Raw genomic sequence first — 20567 nt, 5'->3', positions numbered from 1 at the left:
CTCTGATTTTTTACTAAATACAAGAAACAGTAATACCATAATCTTTGGTGATAATGTATGTTAGTGGCTATTTGCAAAATATATGTTCTTTGGATGTGACTGACAGTCTGTCAGAAACCAGTAGGAGCTCAGCAGGAGATCCTGTAAATGCAAGATTTCCTGCTGCTCATTTGGTGTTGCTTTTAACAGCAGGAGCCACTCTGCTGAGTGCTTTGTTCTTACTGTCTGTGAAAACACTGTTAGCTTAATTGTTTCTCTCTGCTGCTGGGAGTAGCAAAGAGGCAGAAAAGGGATTGAAAAATGTTAGGAACTGTGGGACCGGTCCTCAGTGTGACTAAAATTCAGGGTAACTTTTGTTACTTTTGAATCAGTTATTACCTGCATTGAGAGTTTTGCTGTTATTTTTATAATGAAGCTAGGAGGGTTGTGGAAACACCAGAGTCCAAACAGCCATTTAAAAGCAAAGGATAGATCCAGAGGAGATTCATTCTGATCTCTGCATGCATAGCATAATGCACAGCAGGACAGGCAGTTTCTGCCTTCCTGCCTGCTTGGGAATGTCAGTTCTTGCTGGATTTTGTCACTTATGTAGATTCAATAACCCATTCACTCATCTCGTGCATTTGTCTTCAAGAGTCTGTTGACACTGTTAGTGTTATGGGAAGCTGTGACAGTTACCTGAGCAGAATTGTGTGCTGACTGGATGTATTACCTAAATTTTAGCTGCTTAGAACACAGTGCATTTGCCTGAAGGCTGTGAGTTGGTTCTGAAGAATGGGCTTTTGAATATAGATGTGATAATGCACCCGATGGGTGTGTGTGCAAGAGGAAGAGTAGTGTAAATGTGCCATGTTGCTACTCTGCTGAGCGCTTGTTTCTTTCAGTTCAGAATCTGGGCCGTCCCTACTGGCTGACACTAGCTCCTATGTACATTTGGATCATAATTTTCTTCAACCAGCCCCACAAAGAAGAGAGGTTTCTCTTTCCCATTTATCCTCTCATATGTCTCTGCAGTGCTGTGGCTCTGTCTGCTCTTCAGGTAAGTTTCTGGAATATGGGTTTTATTGTTTTGTTATGAACTCATAGCTTTAGGGAGCTAAGTGCTACCTCCCTTTTTTAGCACTCTTTCCGAAAGCTTGGGAATATGTGTAGAGTATGTGTGGTTGTGACACAGTCTATAATGATTACGTAGTTCAGGACTGTCCCATGCATAACTTCTGGTCACTTTTAATCTGCTAACTAATTTTCATTTTTGGACCATGTTTTATAGATAGGTCATGAGAGTCTGGAAGCAAAATGCATTAATACTGAACTGTGTAATGTTGATTTTACAACATAAACCATAGTCTCTCTATATAGTTTGACTGAGAGTATGTCAAAATCTGTTAGCCCTCTGTAAATTGTGATTACAACAGCAAAAAAATACTTGGGATTTCCCTCTTTGGATAACATGCTGAAGGATCTAAGCTAATAATTTTAGCCTCCAATACTTCATAATAGTCTGTCTGGACTATTAACATCCCCATCTGGGATTATGTCAAGTGATAAACAGTTGAAAATATTTCCTCAACTGATTATTTCATGATGACTTTGAGTTCTTCCGTTTTCCAGAGGGAATTGCTGGTGAGGAGTTCTTGTGATGTTGTGGTGCTGACATCACATCTGACAGATATCACAGCGATTGGTAACTTGCTTGTAGTAGTCCCACTGATTTGAAAAAGCAATCTTGCTTAGGCATAAGGAAATTGTTCTGGGCATTTGAAGAACCAAAACCTATATTGAGTAAAAAGCAGCTGTGGTGTTTCATAGAGTAAAGCATTCTAAACTAATGTCAGCCTTCCCAAAGCTCCAAATTATTCATCTCTCCTCTGTGAAAGAGGAGAAGGATTGCAGTTATTCATAGAATCATAGAATCATAGAATCACAAGGTTGGAAACGACCTAGAAGATCATCTAGTCCAACTGTCTTCACACTACCACTGCTGCCACAAGCTACTAAACCAGATCTCGCAGCTCCTCGTCCAGACGCCTCTTGAACACTGCTGGAGATGGCGACTCCACCACCTCCCTGGGCAGCCATTCCAGTGCCTGACCACTCTGAGAGAAAAAGTTCTTCCTTAAGTCTAACCTAAACCTCCTCTGGTACAACTTGCGGCCATTTCCCCGGGTCCTGTTCATTGCCTGGGAGAAGAGGCCAAACCCCTCTTCACCACAACCTCCCTTCAGGAAGTTGTAAAGTGCAGTGAGGTCTCCCCTGAGCCTCCTCTTCTCCAAACTAAACAATCCCAGCTCCCTCAGCCGCTCCTCATAGGACTTGTGCTCCAGACCCCTCACCAGTTTTGTTGCCCTTCTCTGGACACGCTCCAGGGCCTCAATGTCTTTTTTGTAGTGAGGGGCCCAAAACTGAACACAGCACTCGAGGTGCGGCCTCACAAGAGCTGAGTACAGGGGATGATCACCTCCCTGCTCCTGCTGGCCACACTATTTCTAATGCTGGCCTTCTTGGCCACCTGGGCACACTGTCGGCTCATGGTCAGCTGAGCATCAACCAACACCCCCAGGTCCCTTTCTTCTTCACAGTCATCCAGCCACTCGTCCCCAAGCCTATAGCGCTGCATGGGGTTGTTGTGCCAAAGTGCAGGACCCAGCACTTGGCCTTGTTGAACCTCATTCCATTCACCTCAGCCCAGCGATCCAGCTTATCTAAGTCCCTCTGAAGGGTCTCCCTACCCTCAGGCAGATCCACACCACCTCCCAACTTGGTGTCATCTACAAACTTACTGAGGGTACACTCAATCCCCTCGTCTAGGTCATCAATGAAGATATTAAACAAGATGAGCCCCAGCACCGACCCCTGGGGACACCACTTGAAACAGGTTGCCAGCTGGACTTCACTCCATTGACCACCACCCGTTGGCATGGCCCTCTAGCCAGTTTTTTACCCAAAGGAGTGTGTACCCAAAGTGTACCCAAAGGAGAGTGGACAGGTACACACTGTCCAGGCCACGGGCAGCCAGTTTCCCCAGAAGAAGCCTGTGAGAGACCATGTCAAAGGCTTTTCTGAAGACTAGGTAGACTGCATCAACAGCCTTTCCCTCATCTACCAGTCGTAGAAGGAGATGAGGTTGGTCAAGCACGACCTGCCTTTCATGAACCTGTGCTGGCTGGGCCTGATCCCCTGGACACCACGCATGTGCCGTGCAATCTCACCCAAGATGATTTGCTCCATTACTTTCCCTGGTACTGAGGTCAGGCTGACAGGCCAATAGTTCCCCGGATCCTCCTTACGGCCCTTCTTGAAGATGGGAGTCACATCAGCAAGCCTCCAATCCTCTGGGACCTCTCCAGTTAACCAGGAGTGCTGATAAATGGCCGAGAGCGGCTCAGCAGTCACCCCCACCAGCTCCCTCAGCACCCGAGGGTGCAGCCATCCGGTCCCATGGACTTGTGACAGTCCAGATGGAAGAGGAGCTCTCTGACTGTCTCCACTTGAATTGCTGGGGGTGTTTTCTGAGTAGCATCCCAGACTTCCAGATCAGGGCATAAAATGCCCAGAGGATAACTGGTCTGGCTATTAAAGGCAGATGTAAAGAAGGCATTGGGGACCTCAGCCTTCTCTTTGTCCTCAGTGGCCGCATTCCCTGCTGCATCAAGTAAAGGATGAGAATTATTCTTGGTTCCTCTTTTGCCATTGATATATTTATAAAAGGATTTTTTATTGTCTTTTACTGCAGTGGCCAATCTGAGTTCAAGTTGGGCTTTTGCTCTCCTACCTTCCTCCCTGCATACCTTGGCTACTTCCTTGTAATCTCCCCAACTAGCCTGTCCCTTCTTCCAGAGGATGTAGACTCTCTTTTTCTCCCTGAGTCTCAACAGTAGTTCTTGGCTCATCCACACCGGTCCTCTACTCCTGCAGCTCGCCTTACAGCACTCAGGACAGCCTGTTCTTGCGCCTTTAAGATTTCCGTCTTGAGGAGCGTCCAGGCTTCCTGGACCCCTTTACCCTTCAGAAGTGACTCCCAAGGGACCCGTGCTGCAAGCGCCCTGAACAGATCGAAGTCCGCCCTCTGAAAGTTCAGAAAGTAGTTTTGCTGGTCGCTCTTTTGACACCCCCAAGAATAGAGAATTCTACAATTCCATGGTCGCTCTGCCCAAGACGGTCCCCAACCTTCACTTCTCCCGCCAGTCCTTCTCTGTTAGTGAAGACCAGGTCTAGCAGGGCACCACCCCTGGTAGGCTCTCCTACCAGTTGCATAAGGAAGCTATCTTCCACACAGTCTAGAAACCTCCTGGACTGCTTCCTCTGTGCTGTATTATACTTCCAACTTATATCAGGGAAGTTGAAGTCTCCCATGAGATCAAATGCTGGCGATCGCTTGACTTCCGCGAGCTGCTCATAGAATGCTTCGTCCAGCTCTTCATCCTGGTTAGGCGGTCTGTAGCAGACCCCTACCAAGATGTCGCCACTACAGGCCTTCCCCCTGATCCTTACCCATAGACACTCAACTCTGTCATTACTAACCCCAAGCTCTTCAACATCAAAACAGTCTTTGATATAAAGGGCCACACCACCACCTGTCTTTCCTCGTCTATTCCTTTTGAAGAGCTTGTAACCATCCATCACAGCACTCCAGTCATGGGAGTGGTCCCACCATGTTTCAGTAATAGCAACAAGGTCATAATTAGCCTGACTCACAATCGCTTCCAACTCTTCATCCCTGTTAGAGCCTACTGCAGCTGTTCTGCCTAGTTCTGTTTCTGCTCTTGCCCTGAGCTTCCCTCACCACCGCAGCTGGTTGCTCTTCTGGCTCTTGATCTCTCCTTACTTACTGCTGCTTTGCACTGCTAGGCTGGAACTCCCCAGATGCATTTTGTCTTTGCATTTGTTGCAGGATCAAGCTCTGTAATGTCAGCAGTTTTGTCTCTGAAAATTACCTTGTGTTTGTTGGAATGTTCAGCAGATGACAGCGGTTTAGGATGTTTGCAAAATACAGTTTTAGAAATCCCTAGTGTGTATTTCTAGAATGAATACTTTAATGTACTGTTTGACATCCTTTTGTCATCAGGGTTGGTCAGTGCAAGCAAGTTCTGCAGGAAGTCTCTGGAAGGGTCACTTGCTGGTGATTCACTTGGGAACAACCAATCTAGAAGTCCATTAGAGGATGCTTTACAGCTTGACTAGAGGCCATCCTAGGGGGAACAGCTGAAAAATTTATAAATACCCTAGATTCATAGTTAAGAAACTTGACTGAACCATGTAAGTTTCTGTGTATTTCTTATGTGTTAGAATGAAAAATGTTGACACAGACCAAAGACCTGGTGGAAGATGTAGGCAGTGCGTAAAGGTCCATTTGAAAAACCGTTATGATAAAATTGCTCAAACTCTGAAATGTTTATATGCTCTTTTTTCTTTCCTCAGAAGTGTTACCACTTCATATTCCAGCGCTATCGCCTGGAGCACTACACGGTCTCCTCCAACTGGTTGGCACTGAGCACTGTCTTTCTCTTTGGCCTTTTGTCACTGTCACGCTCTGTTGCCTTATTCAGAGGTTAGTATTTTACCACTGTTCTGGGCTTTCCTGGGTATTGGTGTTGGCAAGTCACAAGGCCAGCCAAAGTCATGCTGGTCTAACTAGGCGAGCACAGTAAGGATAAGGAAATCTGAAAGCTTGGATCATATTCCAGGGAGAGGAATGGTGTCCTCATTCATGTCTGTACATACACACACATGGTGTGTATTATGTATGTCACTAGAATTGTATCAGTTAAAAATTTTCTGACCTTCACCTTCAGCCCGTACAACTATAATGATGTACAGTGTGCACCCAGACTGGTATTTAATAGGGACTTGAAACTTGCAGACATACAATCTGACTTGAAATAACAGTTTCCAATGAAAAACTTGTCATTAAGTTCATTTGTCCTTAATGGAGATGCATTAAAGATCATACCCAAGTGCTTTCCTGAATCACAGCTGTGTAGTATGTTTCCACCTCATTGAAGTTAGGCAGCATCAATACTTTTTGCTGGCCACTGACTGTCAGAACAGGAGAATGTGAAGAAACTTTTATAGAACAAGCACCCCTTATGGGATAGGGAACATTGGATTCCAGTTACTTCTTAGTACAGACAAATTATTAATTCAGTAAGTAACCAGTTTAAAAATATAACTGAATGTTTACTTGTAGTGTTTTAAAAGAAGTCATGCAGATATTGTCTATTTCTTTAGCTGTATTTACAAAGTTCTGCCTCCCATAGGCTACCATGGGCCTCTGGACCTGTACCCAGAATTTCACAGGATTGCTACAGACCCAAGTATTCACACTGTGCCGGAAGGGAGGCCAGTTAACGTCTGTGTGGGGAAGGAATGGCACAGATTCCCAAGTAGCTTTCTTCTGCCAGACAAGTGAGTTGTGTAACGTGAAAGTTATGATTTGGTGCTGGTCCATAAGGAGGGTCATTTCACACAAGAAATATTCTGGGAGTAACCTTCAAAATCTTGTATCTCTGTTGACGACAGCATGTCCAAAACAAAGGATTTAGAAGTTTGGTGTCAACAGGCTGCTGGTCACAACTTAGTGACAGTTTTGTAGTGTGATTGCTCATCTAGAAGAGCTGTCTGTCCTTGGGAATGAAATTCCCTTTGTTATGCTTCTGTTTGATTCTGTACAAAATGTGACTGCCTCCTGTAGTTTTCTGCTGGGATTTCTGACACTGTTCTCTGCAGTTGGCAGCTCCAGTTCATCCTGTCAGAATTCAGGGGCCAGTTACCCAAACCATTTGCCAAGGGACCAGTGGCCACGCGGATCATTCCCACAGACATGAACGACCAAAACAAGGAAGAGCCATCTCGATATGTGAGGATTACATTCTTGTTTTACGTTCCTCACCTTACTGTGCCATTCATATTAATGCAGTGCCTAGAATGTGGTTGGGTTTCCCCATTTTGTATTCTATGGACAGTACAGTTAGAAACCAAAAATGGGCTCTCTGCAGGACTTGGATATTTCCTGACTGATGTGAGTCTGGTTTCTGTTTGGACTTCATCTTCTTATTTTCCATTTAAAGAGGTTGGAAAAAATTAAAAAGGAAAAGGTAATTCCTAGTTATTGCAGTTTTGAGTTTGCTACAATGTTACTGTGATCACAGGAAAGTGAAGTGATGTAGTTTGAAATTCCCGACAGAAGATATTTGTCACTGAACAGAGATGGGAATTTTCTTTTGTACTTTCTTTTAAAATATGAATATATTTGGCATATTTGCAACAGAGGAAGAGGATTTTAATTTGGGAATCAGTGAAACAATTGTGTCAGTGATTTCTGTGGGAAGCTGTTAATGTACACTGCTATTACTGCCTTGTTTTTGTATTGCCCAAACAAAAATAGTTCATGCTTAAAAATATTTTTAAATTTTTGTTTGCTAATTTCTTTAAAATTATTTGGCAGATTAAATCTTGGAAGTGCACCGAATATTCTTTGTGATACAGATATTTAGTCATCTTTTCTTTGCTTTCCTCGAGAGTGAATGAGGAGGAATGCTCCTATATACCTTTTCTTCATCCCCTCTCAGTACCTCAGAGGATGGATTTGATATTTGGAGAGGGAGGTGATTGCCCCCCTCTACTCAAATCTTGTGAGACCCCATGTGCAGTACTGCATCTGGGCCTGGGGCCCCCAGCACAAGAAAGATGTGGAACTCTTTGAACAGGTCCACAGGAGGGCCACTAAGATGATCAGAGGGCTGGAGCACCTCTCCTGTGAGGAAAGGTTGAGGGAACTGGGCTTGTTTAGCTTGGAGAAGAGAAGGCTCCGGAGAGACCTCTTTGTGGCCTTCCAATATTTGTAGGGAGTGTATAAACAGGAGGGGGAGTGGCTCTTTATGAGGGTGGATAGTGATAGGACAAGAGGGAATGGTTTTAAAATGAGACAGGGGAGGTTTAGATTGGATATTAGGAGGAAGTTTTTCACACAGAGGGTGGTGAGGCACTGGAACAGGTTGCCCAAGGAGGCTGTGGATGCCCCATCCCTGCAGGCATCCAAGGCCAGGCTGGATGTGGCTCTGGGCAGCCTGGGCTGCTGGTTGGCGACCTGCACATAGCAGGGGGTTGGAACTGGATGAGCACTGTGGACCTTTTCAACCCAGGCTGTTCTGTGATTCTGTGATATTCTGTCAGTACATTAGGAGCACTCCTGTAATGGATCAGGTCTCTCCTTTACATGAGCAGTGTATCCTTGTTGAGGACAGTGGACATGCACTTCCTTATGTGGTTCATTACTCTGGCCAGTTAAACATTTCATGAGCACTTGTGATACCTTCAGAGGAGTGAATGGAAGGCAGCACTGTAACACAGGATTTCTACACATGTGGGTAGAAATCTGCTGAGTGACAGCTCTTTTATTTTGGGATTTGTTAGATAGGTACTGGAAATGAAAGGAAGCAAATTCCCACCTGAGAAAAGTTCTCTGCTCTGCTGTATTTAATTTAGGAAATCTTCAACTGTGACATATTTATAGTGTAGACAGCTGGCTGGCACATACCCTGTTACCAATGGAATGAGAGATGCTTTTGTTTCATGGTTGTTTCATAATATCATCCTTTACTATTTCTCAAGAAAGCAAAAGGGCCTGGAACATGTTTAGAAATTAGCTACTTCATGTGAATTTTAAACAGGGTTTTAAAACTTTTGCTTCTGAGCTGTTAATACCAGGAGAAGCAGGATTTTTCCTCAAGGACTGTAGGCATACCCAGATTTAAAAACAAAACAAAAAAGTCAATAGGAACTTGATGGCAAAGGACCATCCTAACAAATATATCTAGATAGCATGTGTCTGCTGGGAGGAAAACAAAAAACCACAACAGTTCAGAAGAATGGTCTGAGTAATGGGTGGCTTAAAACCAATTAATGTCTGCAGGAGTGAGACTGATTTCAGTGTTTCATCTGTGAGCATCTATTACTGCTCTGCTTGAAAATTGAAGAGTAAAATCTTCAGTCTTCTCCCCTGTTGTTTGGAACATAACCTAACCTAGCTCTCCGTCATTTAGTTCCATCAAATAAAAAGACTGGGAGGAGAAAAAAGAAAGAAGAACTGAACGAAGTAGGATGTAATTAGAAGTTTGTTTCTCATTCAGTTCACTGAGACTGATTTTCTGCAGAGAAACACTTCAGGATCTGTACACCACTAAAATCTTGTGTAAATCCTCAAATAAATGCGTAGTTGTGCTGGTCCTCTGACCAGGATGAATGTTGTTATTGCTTCAGTGTGACTTGTAAGAGAACACTGTGTTCTACATGAAATGGTAGAAGTGGAAGTCTCTCTATGTGGCAGATAATTCATAAACATTGGAGGTGCAGCATTTGGAGTTAAAGAAGTGAGATCTGCCTTAGTGCTCAAAGCAGTTACTTTTGTTTCTCCAAGAGATTCTATGTAACTTAGATGAAATATATAACCACATTGGTTAGTGGTTTGGGTGTTCTCTCCCAGGGCCTGGAATGTTCTTCTGATGCAGTGCAAGAAATGGATTCAACATTCTCATTAGCTGAGTTTCCCATGGTGTCGTTTTCATTTACTGTTCAGTTGTGATGCCATAGAGCCATCTGGTGGCAAAAAAAATCTAGTTATATTTTGGGCAGTCAGAAAATCAGTCTTTCTTCTCTCCTTTGCATTTCACAAGGATGAAACATCAAGGTGGCTAATGAGGCTGTTAGTGTGCAGCCTCATTATTGTTTACTGACTAGGAATTATAAACTATCTTCTGTTCCACTTAACCTGAGTAAAGATTCTGATTGGGTCATTTTCTGTATCTAAATGTATGTATTCTAGTTCTGTGATGTTTCCCAGATCAAAATATCCTGATCAGTGGAGGATGCAGCCTATGGTTACCAGGTTGTTCTATATTCCACTGGTGGCTTTTTTTCAGAAATTTCAAAACACCACAACGCTTTAATGTACAATGCTCAGTGACATACAGTGGCAGAATGGGAACTGTTAGACCCTTTGTTATATGAGAGCACTGACATATTGCAAGGATGGGGATAACAGGCCAGGAAAACCAGAACAAGCATCCAGGAGTTCTGGGCATTCTCAGCTGACAGAAGGAAACACTAAAGATGGGACTTCCAGGATGGGCAGATTTGGGGGGTGCATGACTGCCTCTGAGGTCACTACTGTGAACTTTTGCCGGAAAGATCAGTCTGTGTGCCAAATGTGAGAATGAGTGACTCATGGTTTGCAAAACCTAGTGCCAGCACAATCTGCAGGTACAGAGGCAATAAGTGCTAGGAGTTGCTTTGCTCCAGTGGCTAAGTCATGATGCCACCAGAAGCTCAGCCTTGCTGCTGTACCTGTGAGAGGTTCCATTCAGTGGTGCACTGCAATGGCACAGCCACCCTGATGCAATGTAAACATGGCCTCAGGCTCTAGAGTTCTTTTTGAAAATGATTTACGGTGTCACTTAGACACAGTTAGATGTTCAAGAGGAGAATATGAGCCTTTACTCGTATGTACCTGTCTTATTCTCTAGATCTTTTGTGCTTATTGCAGTAGTTTCTGTACAGTGCAGCCTTGTGTTGAGCTGCCTTGTACAAAACTTATCCTACATCTCATGCTTATTGTTAAAAGGGAGTTTGTCCTGATAGGAGCTCAAATCTCTATATCTGATAGTTGATATTTGTCTCAGCAGCTTCGTGTATTTCTGCAGGGGAACCTGGAAGGAATGAGGAAAACAGGGGCAGGAGGAGGGAGCTGTTGCCTAAAAAGGACAGTGCTGTGTATGAATAAACAATATTCCCTGCTCATACCCAAGAGCACTCTTCCCCCACTGGAAGAAAACAGATTGCACAATGCGAGGACACTGAGGACACTGCCCACAGCTCACTTAATGGGGAGATCACACACACATAAATCACTTATGACATTGCTACCTTGAATACATTTTCATAATTTAACCAAGTGTTCCCAAACATTTTGGTCTGGCTAAAGCAGTTAATTGCGTCAAAGGCAGCTGACAAAAGCATGACTGTGCTGATAGCAAGTGCATGTGGTCTGAGAGGTGCAATGTGATGTCCACCTACTGCAAGAGAGATGGTGAGGGTCACCAGTGCTACAGACCAGGCTATTCCTGCACAAACCCAGCATGATTTGCACTAGATAACATGCTTGCAGTTCTGCGATTGCTTGCTTTCCATGACTTGGTCAGTACCGTGGGACTTGCAGAGTTATGGAGTTTGTGTAATCATTTATTGGGTTTGTTTTCCTTGTTTGTGGTGTAAAACAAGTAGGAATGAGTAAAAACTGAGACAAAAAAATTAAATATTCAGTTTAGACACCAGGAAACCTTTCCAGCAATAAAGATAATAAAGAGAAGCCCAGGCTTCTCCTCCTGTGGTAGCAGTAGTGAGAGCTTTTATTCCTCAATAAAAGTTTTACTTGAAGACACTAAGTATCTTTTACAGTAAAGTATTTCTCATGTTGCTAGAAATTTAAACTCTTTCTTACAAGTGTGTAACAGCTTGTATGAATAACAATTCCTGTATGAATGCATGCAATCAGGAGCCTACAGGAAATAAACAGCAAGAGTCTTTCTTTTTACAGATCAACATTTCCAAATGCCACTATCTAGTGGACTTGGAAACAGCAGCTGAAACCCCAAGAGAGCCAAGATACTCCTCCAACAAAGAGGAGTGGGTAACCATTGCCTACAAGCCATTCCTAGATGCTTCCAGGTATGTTTTATTGTTTGAAATTAGTGAGAGACTGACAGATCTGTGAACTGATTTTGTGCAATAATCTGCTTACAACAGCTGTATACAGGAAAGAAAGATACACTGGCAAATGCCAGCTTGAAATCCAGTTTCCTGTGAAGGCAGCTTGCTGGCTACAGCAGAACCTTTGTCAAACTTGTATGTGCAGTGTTAATTACCTAGGTTGCTTTAGAGGGTGAAGCAAGCCAGGAAGAGGGGGGGAATAAGGATTATTTTTAAAAGGAGTCCTTCCTTTGTGCTTCTTGCTGGTGTAATGTTTCTTCTTTTCCTTTCTAAAAAAGTAAGGTGTACATCATCTTTTCCCAGCATTGCCCTATTTACAGCCAAACACCAGCACACTGCCAAGCATAAATGTCTGGCTGACTGCTCAGGATTGTGGCTGAATCCACAAGTAGAGGGAGCGTTCAGCTTGGCACTTCTGGGGGAAATGCTGAGTGTTTCTTGATAGTAACTTATTTTTAAGCAAAGCAGCAGAAACTTGTACGATCATTTTGATTTGAGTAACAGTTTGGGTTCTTGTAGCAAAAGTAGAATCTCACTGTGGGGCAGCAGCTTGTTGCAAGGAGTCTTAGATGCTCAAACTGCAGAGCATTCTGACTGAGGAAGCAATGAGATGAAAGGGCAGAAAGCACACTAGGTGTTGGAAATTGATGAGCTGGAAGGATCCCAGAGCCAGTGGGTCTGTGGGGAGAGGTCTTCCCCAAGTGTGACGTGAAGGTTTGAGGGAAGGGTCAGTGGAAACGCATCAGGAGCTTCATGCAATGAACCAGGCTGTGTGTGTCTCTGAATGTGTACCTCCCCCTGCCAGCTTAGTGGAATGATACAATTCTTAAAGCTGGCACCTGCTTCCCTGCAGTGAGTGGGAAGTGCCCCTTGCTATCTAGGAAGTAAGTGTAAAAGCACTGTGAAAATGCAGCTTTTTTTGATGAAAGGGAGGAGGGAATAGAAGAGTGTTACTTCAAACTGAGCTGTGAGGGAAGCAGCCAGTGGAGATTTCAGGTCTGCAGCTCAGTGGCTGCAGAGCAAGAAACATTTAGAAATAAAATACAAATCCCTGCAGATCTTGTTCTCTGAAAATAAATGTGCTCCTGCTGAACTGGAGGCTTCTGGAACTCACTGTCTCACGTTGATGTCAGCAAGTGTAAATCTCAGCTGGCTCTGATAAATGATGCTGTTAACTGAATTAGAGAGCACTCCAAGCTGCAATTACGCTCCTCAGGAAACTGCTTTGTCCAGGTCCATTTAATTCTATATTGGCTGAGCACTCCAGTCCTGCCATAGGAGAGGGGGAATAGCTGACAGCTCCCTGCAGAGGAGCCCATTTTCCAGCTCTTTAGGCTGAGCTGCCTGCTCACTCCAAACACTTGTGCTTTCACGCATAGATTTTCCATCACAAAAAAAAATACATATTCTTAGTGTAAGATTAATGATTCAGTCACATTATGCTAGATGGTTTGATAGATGACCTTCTCATTCCCCTTATATCATGAAATGGTTTCCATGCTTTTATGTTACAAGTAGCTAGGTCACTCATCTGGGGCATAGAGATTCTCAGAGAGCTTTGGTCATGAGCTTCTGTTGCACGCCCATGTCCTGAAGGTGTGAGGTCTGACTTGTGTGGCTTCTTACTGCCTGTTCTTTCTGGCATTTCCTTCACTTCTTCCTTGTCAAGCTTCATTTTAAACTGTCTGGAGTGAGAAGTTCAGGTTGCGAGACGCAGTTAGGAAGAACCCCCCCACCCTCCTGTGTTTCCAACTGCTTCCACTCCATGTCAGTCTTTGCATCTGGGAGTAGTGACATGAACATCTTCACTTTATCCTTGCTTCCACTGGTGTTAGTAGAACAGGGCTGTTGAGGCTAACAGGTAATTTGCAGAAATCTGCTCAGCACTAAGTAGCACTGTGGTTCCAGTTCTGCTGGGCCTATTGTCTGCAGTGCACCTCTGTCCCAACTGGAAACTGCTCTGGGTGATGCAGCTGTTGTTTCTCTAGAAACAAATAACCCGACCCTGCCATCTTTGAGGCACTCCAAGACCTGAGCAGAATTTGCCTGTTGCCTGGCTCTGACCTGGAGCCAGCCTTTCTGCAGCAGTGTTCCATGTAGCTTGGAGTGACTGTGGACTTCATCTTGCTACCAACACGTTGCTTATGAGCAGTGTGCTGATTAAGGCTACACACTCATGATCTCCTGGGGCCAAATTTAGAAGCAAATGCAAATAGAACATTATATATGTTAACTGTCATTTTCATATAGATGTCATCTGTCATCTTCACCCCTTCCTGTGCTGTCTATCTGATGAAGTGAGATGGCAAGAGGTAAAGATTTGTCTGACTTGGGAATTGTTTCATGGCTTCTTGAGCTGCAGAAGCATCATCAACTGTGAACTTCTTACTAGAAGCAAGGCCTCCAGGACTCTGCTCCTTTGTTACCAGCTGCAGAGAACACTACCTTGCCTTTGTCCATGCTGGAGTCTTTGTTTTACTGAGAAAGTTGTTGCTTAGCAAGCACAAAGAGTGAGCTTACCAGTGTTGTGTGATATCATTTGCCATGCCATTTTCAGGGATTCATATTTTTATGTTTCAGTTTCAGGCCCCTCACTACAAAAAAGCCAATGGGGCCTTGGAACGTGTCCAGAGAAGGGCAACGAAACTAGTGAGGGGTCTGGAGCACAGGCCTTATGAGGAGCGGCTGAGGGAGCTGGGATTGTTTAGTCTGGAGAAGAGGAGGCTCAGGGGAGACCTCACTGCACTCTTAACTACCTGAGGGGAGGTTGTGATGAGGAGGAGTTTGGCCTCTTCTCCCAGGTAACAAACAGGACCTGAGGAAATGGCCGCAGGTTGTACCAGAGGAGGTTTAAATTAGACATAAGGGAAAACTTTTTCTCTCCCTGGGCGCTGGAATGGCTGCCCAGGGAGGTGGTGGAGTCGCCGTCCCTGGCAGTGCTCAAGAGGCGTCTGGACGAGGAGCTACGAGATCTGGTTTAGTGCTTGTGGTAGCAGTGGTGATGGGAAGATGGTTGGACTAGATCTTGTAGGTCCTTTCCAACCTTCTGATTCTATGATTTTATGAGAAGAGCACAGGAATTTTGGAGTTTTGCTCATCAAAGTTTGTCTGCCCTTCAGGCACTTGTGGAAGAATAAATGATCAGAAAGATTGAGAGAGAAGAGACAATGCCAGGAGTTAAACACAGCCTTGCTATCTTTTGCCTTCAGGATGTGCCCTGATGAGTGGGAGGCAGCTGTATGATTCTGAAGGCCCACAGGGCTGTACTGTCTGCTCTTTGGACCCTGATATCCTGGAGCTAAGCTGCTTTTGATAAATACCCTTCTTTTGATAAATACCTAACTCTAACAACCCACTGGAATGGCTAGCAGGCAAGCTGATGCCCTCAAGTTGGTGATGCTGGCACAAACCAGCTTTGGTCCCACGGACTAGAAGAAAAAGGGACTGGGCTTTGTATGCTTGTTCCGATGGCATTCCTTGCATCACTGACTCACCAGCAAGATCTTTTGTAAACCTTCTTTTGTGTTGCTTTGAACATATTAGCTAATGAATGCTTTAAGAATGATTTATCTTTTCCTTTCTGGTTTCAGGTCTTCAAAGCTGCTGCGTGCGTTCTACGTCCCTGTCCTCTCAGAAAGGTACACACAGTATGCAAACTATACTATTCTGAAATCCCGAAGATCAAAGCAAACCAAGAGAAAAATGGGAGGCTAGCAACATGCCTGGGTAACAAAACCAACTGACAAACTGGGACAGCTGTCTAAGCCTTCTTCTGTTTCCTTTCTGAAAGATTGTGCTTGTAAGATCCACTAATAAAGATTTCCATGCATACTCTGCAAGCTTCCTGCTGTAAGGATATATCATCTGCTTTCAGTTCTCAGAGCCAGGTATCTGCTCTGCCTGCGTAGAACCTATTGGTTTAGAACCAGCTGGGACATCTAGCACCTCCTACAAACATATTATCTCTGCTGCTCCCTACTTATTCTACCAGGAAAGACAAAAATGGAAAATAAAAAGAAGTTACAATATCAGGTTCTGTTCCAGGTTGTAGTCTGGCATGTGAAAAATCCAGCTTTACTCCCCATTTCTTTGATCTTTATCTGTTTAAATGGTGTTCACTTTCTTCTAGGGTTATTTTTGTTTGGACAACAGATCTTACAGTTGCTTTTTTGTTGTTCTTGCTTTTCCTTTTTAAACCAAAAGGAAGGGGAAAAGAGGAAAACACTTGAAAGACAATTAACTGTGAAATGCACTGAATCTTGAGTGAAGCAGCGTGCACCATGGAGAAACAGCTTGAAGGTGCTTTATACAGAAGATACCTTCAAGGAAAAACTTGCACTTTTGGGAAAAAAGGCTACCACAAGCTTAGGAATTGAGCCAATTATCTGTTTTCAATGGGACTGGGTTGCTTTTGTTATATTTGACACTATGAAACACAAAGGATTTGCTCATTACTTATAATTTTTTAAAGATATCTGTAACATGCTTTCAGTTCTGAATACAGTATCTTAAATTTCTGGGTAAAGACAGAGATTAATTTTATTTGTTTTAAAATCTGTTTTCTGAATCTACCGGGTAGAGTGTATTTATTCTATTGTTCTAATATGCTCCAGGGGAATGCTGTATTTAATTTTGTCTTCATTTTAAAAGCATGCAGTATTGCATGCTTAATGGAATTGTTTTCACCTGCATTCTTGGAACTGTACAGGAACAGGATGGCAGGAGATTGGAGCAGAGAGGAAGTTTCATTTGCAGAAGAGGCTATGCAAGTTGCATGCTCTGCTGACTATGATTACATTGGAGTGTGTATGCAGTGACAGAATGCTGGAGCAGGAGGATCAGGGAGCAGATGGGTTGGTATCCAAATGGGAAAGCACGTGTCCCCGAGCAGCATGTGTGGGTGCAGGTGCAGGATGTTAGGCCAGTCTGCAGGTTAGCATCTGAACAGGATGGCAAGGAAAAGTGATACCAGCAGGGCTGTGATCTAACATGGGAGAGAGCAGGAGGAGTGGGATGAGAAAGAAAGCAGAGGTTGAACTGTAGGAGAAACTTGGAAATGTAGGGAGAGGCATTCTGAATCCTCTGCCTTTCACTGGAAAATTTTTCAGTGGTATTGTGCTCTGATAGACAGCTTGTATATGTATGGTAAGAGCAAATGCACTTTGGTTGATGGCAGCATGGAGAATGCAGTGTGCTACCCCCACTGTATGAGGAAACAGACTGAGGCTGGGACTGTGAATTTAGACTTGGAAGGTTTAGGGGGATCATCTGTGATGTTGATGTCTGGCCTTGCTCAGAGAATGGACTTTACCCCCATGTGAGTATCCTAAGAGTCAAATGTGGAGTTCAAGGATTTCTGCTGAGCAGTTGGTGTGCTGCGTGAGCTGGTTTGGGGCTGTGCTCACAGCATTCCCTCCCACCCTTCAGCCTGCTCTTCCTCCCATGCAAACACATGTCAAACAGGGCCCTGCAGTGGTGAACCAAAATCAGATCCGTGGCCCTGTTTGTTGCCTCTCCCATTGCTAATCTCTGACCTTAAATAAAAAACAAATGTAGCTGAAGAATCAGCTGCACCTCTCCCTGGTGCTGTTTGTGCAACTGTTCTGTGCTGTCGTAGCCCTTAACCTCATGCTTAATGTGAAAAGACGGTGCAGTAAAGATGTATTTCAAATGCCTGTGGCTGTTCCACCTTCCTCTCTAGTTTAATTCATAAGTCAGGGCTGTTGTACACCACCCAGTTTGAATGCAGTTGCGTGTGCAAAGAGGTTTGTTCCAAAAGGTGAAGCTGTGTCCAAAAAACCCCCAAACCCAAACACATTTGTAAAGAGGTTTTGTAGTTCGCTTTTCTGATTTCGTTAGCAAACTTGTGGGGAGGGTCTTCACATTTTTTCTTTGTTGTTACTTGGATCTTCATTAAAGCAAATGTGTGATCTTGTTACGAGGAGACAGGTTTGGAACAGCTAATTTATAATCTGTATTACGAAAATAAAATCTTGTGGTTAGCAACCTTGGGGACAAACGATCAGACTAGAGACTGCTCCATGGGTTCCTAGCCCTGGGCAGGAGGGGAGCTGTGCCATACCTGCTGGGGAGCATGCTGGGACAGTGCCTGCAGTCTTGAATTGATTTTTGCTGCCTTTGTCTCTGTTCTTCAGGGGTCGAGGTGTGTGGAGCAGGCAGCTGCCTGTGTTGCATTACAGCAGGCAGATCTCTGTAAAGCATGGTGTAATGCTGCAGGGATCAGACTGAAATTTGGTACCTACTACAATGATGTTCAGTTTCACAGAATCATAGAATCACAGAATTGCCAGGGTTGGAAGGGACCTCAAGGATCATGAATCTCCAACCCCCCTGCCACACGCAGGGCCACCAACCATTCCACCTAATGCTAGACCAGACTGCCCAGGGCCCCATCCAATCTGGCCTTGAACACCTCCAGGGATGGGGCATCCACAACCTCCCTGTGCAGCTGTTCCAGTACCTCACCACTCTCTCTGTAAAGAATTTCCCCCTGACGTCCAACCTAAATCTCCCTTCCCTCAGCTTAAAACCATTTCCCCTTGTTCTGCTGTTTTTTCAACCCTTTCAAAGAGTTGATTCCCCTCCTGTTTGTAGGCTCCCTTTAGGTACTGAAAGGCTGCAATGAGGTCACCCCGCAGCCTTCTTTTCTCCAGGCTGAACAAGCCCAGCTCCCTCAGCCTGTCCTCATAGTGGAGGTGCTCCAGTCCCCTGATCATCTTCGTGGCCCTCCTCTGCACCCTTTCCAACAGCTCCCTGTCTTTCTTGTACTTCGAGTCTCCTTCAGTATCTGAGTCCACCTGACATCCAGCAGGAGGTACCGAGTGGGTCTGCTGTGTGTTTATTTTGCTGTAAGAGGGGCTTCAAGTGGTTGTGGTGGAGAGAACCCCTGGTAATGGAATTCTGTTCTGAGCTGCCAGCTCTGCAGGTGCTGCTGGGGGAAAGAACTACGAATTTCTTTCTCCTCCAGCATCTGTCCAAACCTAAGTATTTTCCCAGCCCTGCTAAGATTCAGCACATCCCTATGAACAACTGCATGTGTCTCCACCTGCTTGCCTGGAGAAGAACTGAGGAGGCCCGATCTGTCTGCTTTGCAAACTCCAGCTGTGTCTGCTGAGCAGCAGAAAAGGTCAGTGTGGATGCACAGGGCCCAGCAGCAGCACCCAGCAGGACTCTGGATACAAACGCAGTGCTGTTGCTGCCTGCTGCCCAGCTCTGCATCGGGGCAGCAGCAGTGCAGGGTTGGGGTGCTGCAGCCAGGGCATGTCAGGAGCCCTTGGCTGTGGTGTCAGGGAAGATGCTGAGGCTGTGAGGGTGGAGGGTCCTGGATGTCCTCCAAATGTGTGCACATAATTAGGTGGGTCTGACTAGAGAGCTAGGGAGCTGTGTTCTCTTCCAGTGCTGTTGCTTACTTGCCCTGGACCTCTATGAATCCTGCTTGGAAGGTGAATTACCAGGTGGGTGTTTAAATATAGTCAGAAACAGCCTTCAGACAACTTCTGCTGGGACAGAGCAATCTTCTTTATGTTCCATGCAGCACAGAGAAGTTTACTCTGGCCTTCTCTAGTTTCTAATAGTCCCCTGTGGCACTGGTGTAGTACTTGTCCTGCCAAGAGTGGGCAGAGAGGTCTTCTCAGGGAGAAGGGAGAACTTCCCTGTGTTTAAACTGGCTGGATGGAAAGACTGTCTTAGAACAGAAGGAGCAGGGCAGAGATCAGATCACTGCCATTCCTCTGCCTCAGAACACATGGTCCAGGTGCTGCTCTGGGCTGCAAAGCCCAGCCCTGTTTCTCCTCCATACAACCAGGAGGCTGTTTGGGCCTTTCCTGTTTTCAGTGCCTCCCTCCTTGGTTGGGGCAGTTCACTTTTAACATGTTGTGTCTGAGTCAGCAAGAAGCAACAGCAGGGCTGTTGGATGAAGGCTTTGTGGTGAGTTCATTGGCAGTTGCCCATACCCGGTTGGGTTTGAGCCCAGCCCAGTGGTCGAGCACAGCAGTAGCAATCTCGAGACTTGGGTTTTCACCTTGATTTGGGGCAGATTGCATTCCATATCTCTAACATTCCTTCTAGCTGCAAAATCTTTGAGACAGGTGCAGTCCTTGCTCGCATTGCACTGTGCGTTCCTGGACTCTGCTTAGTAATGCTGCAGCTGTGCAATCCTCAACTCACAGCTTCTCAGGAATATGCTCTGGGGATTTCCAGAGCAGAGGGAGGATGTGCAGATGAAGCATTAGGAGCATTCTGTGTCTTTCCCGCTGGGGATATGCAGGGAGAGTGGGGTAAAGCGTGGGGATGGAGGAAAGGAGGAGGTGGAGCAGAGAACTGTGCATGTGTGAGGAGGTTGCTTGGCTCAGGTGATGAGGGGAAGGTTGGGAGGGACTGGCAGAAAAACTTAATCTATGCTTGGCTTCCAAGCATTGTTATGATCCTTCAGCTTTTCCTGCTTCCCATGCAGCATCCTTGGCAGGCTGGTGGCCACTGTAGCTCTCAGGGATGGGGACAACAATTTGCAAATGGAGAGGTTTACTGCAAAGAATAAATCTGTTCTGTTAGGCTGACCTGTCTCTGGAACCTGGGGCTATTAGAACATAAGTGGTATCACAGCCAACGGGTAGGAACCTCTGCTTTCAGTCCCATTCCTCCCTTCCAGCTTGCTTAACTGCCTCCTTTCACTTAGCCTTCCTGTCTTCAATCTAGCAGAATTGACTGACAAACACATTATTTCTGTTGGTCCAAAGCAAATAGTTGTTCTCACTCAGGGGCTGATGCAGAAGCCATGGCTGTGT

General features: G+C 45.0%; 1 protein-coding gene across 2 annotated transcripts in view; it reads left to right on the top strand.

Annotated features, from left to right (window-relative positions):
* LOC116233219 (alpha-1,2-mannosyltransferase ALG9) overlaps window positions 1-15601 on the top strand; it is a 30186-nt gene extending 14585 nt beyond the window's left edge. For both annotated transcript variants that reach the window (XM_090123372.1, XM_031599991.2), the window contains 6 exons: window positions 885-1039; window positions 5419-5548; window positions 6258-6405; window positions 6727-6856; window positions 11591-11721; window positions 15354-15601. In XM_090123372.1, coding sequence (XP_089979498.1) covers window positions 885-1039; window positions 5419-5548; window positions 6258-6405; window positions 6727-6856; window positions 11591-11721; window positions 15354-15477 — 818 coding nt within the window. In that variant the 3' untranslated portion in view covers window positions 15478-15601. The remainder of the gene's footprint in view (window positions 1-884; window positions 1040-5418; window positions 5549-6257; window positions 6406-6726; window positions 6857-11590; window positions 11722-15353) is intronic.
* Window positions 15602-20567: the final 4966 nt, after the last annotated feature.

This window comes from Phasianus colchicus, chromosome 23 (genome assembly GCF_987193195.1).
Source record: "Phasianus colchicus chromosome 23, bPhaCol1.hap1.1, whole genome shotgun sequence".
In the NCBI taxonomy this organism is placed as follows: Eukaryota; Metazoa; Chordata; class Aves; order Galliformes; family Phasianidae; genus Phasianus; species Phasianus colchicus.
This window is presented reverse-complemented; position numbering and strand designations above follow the sequence as displayed.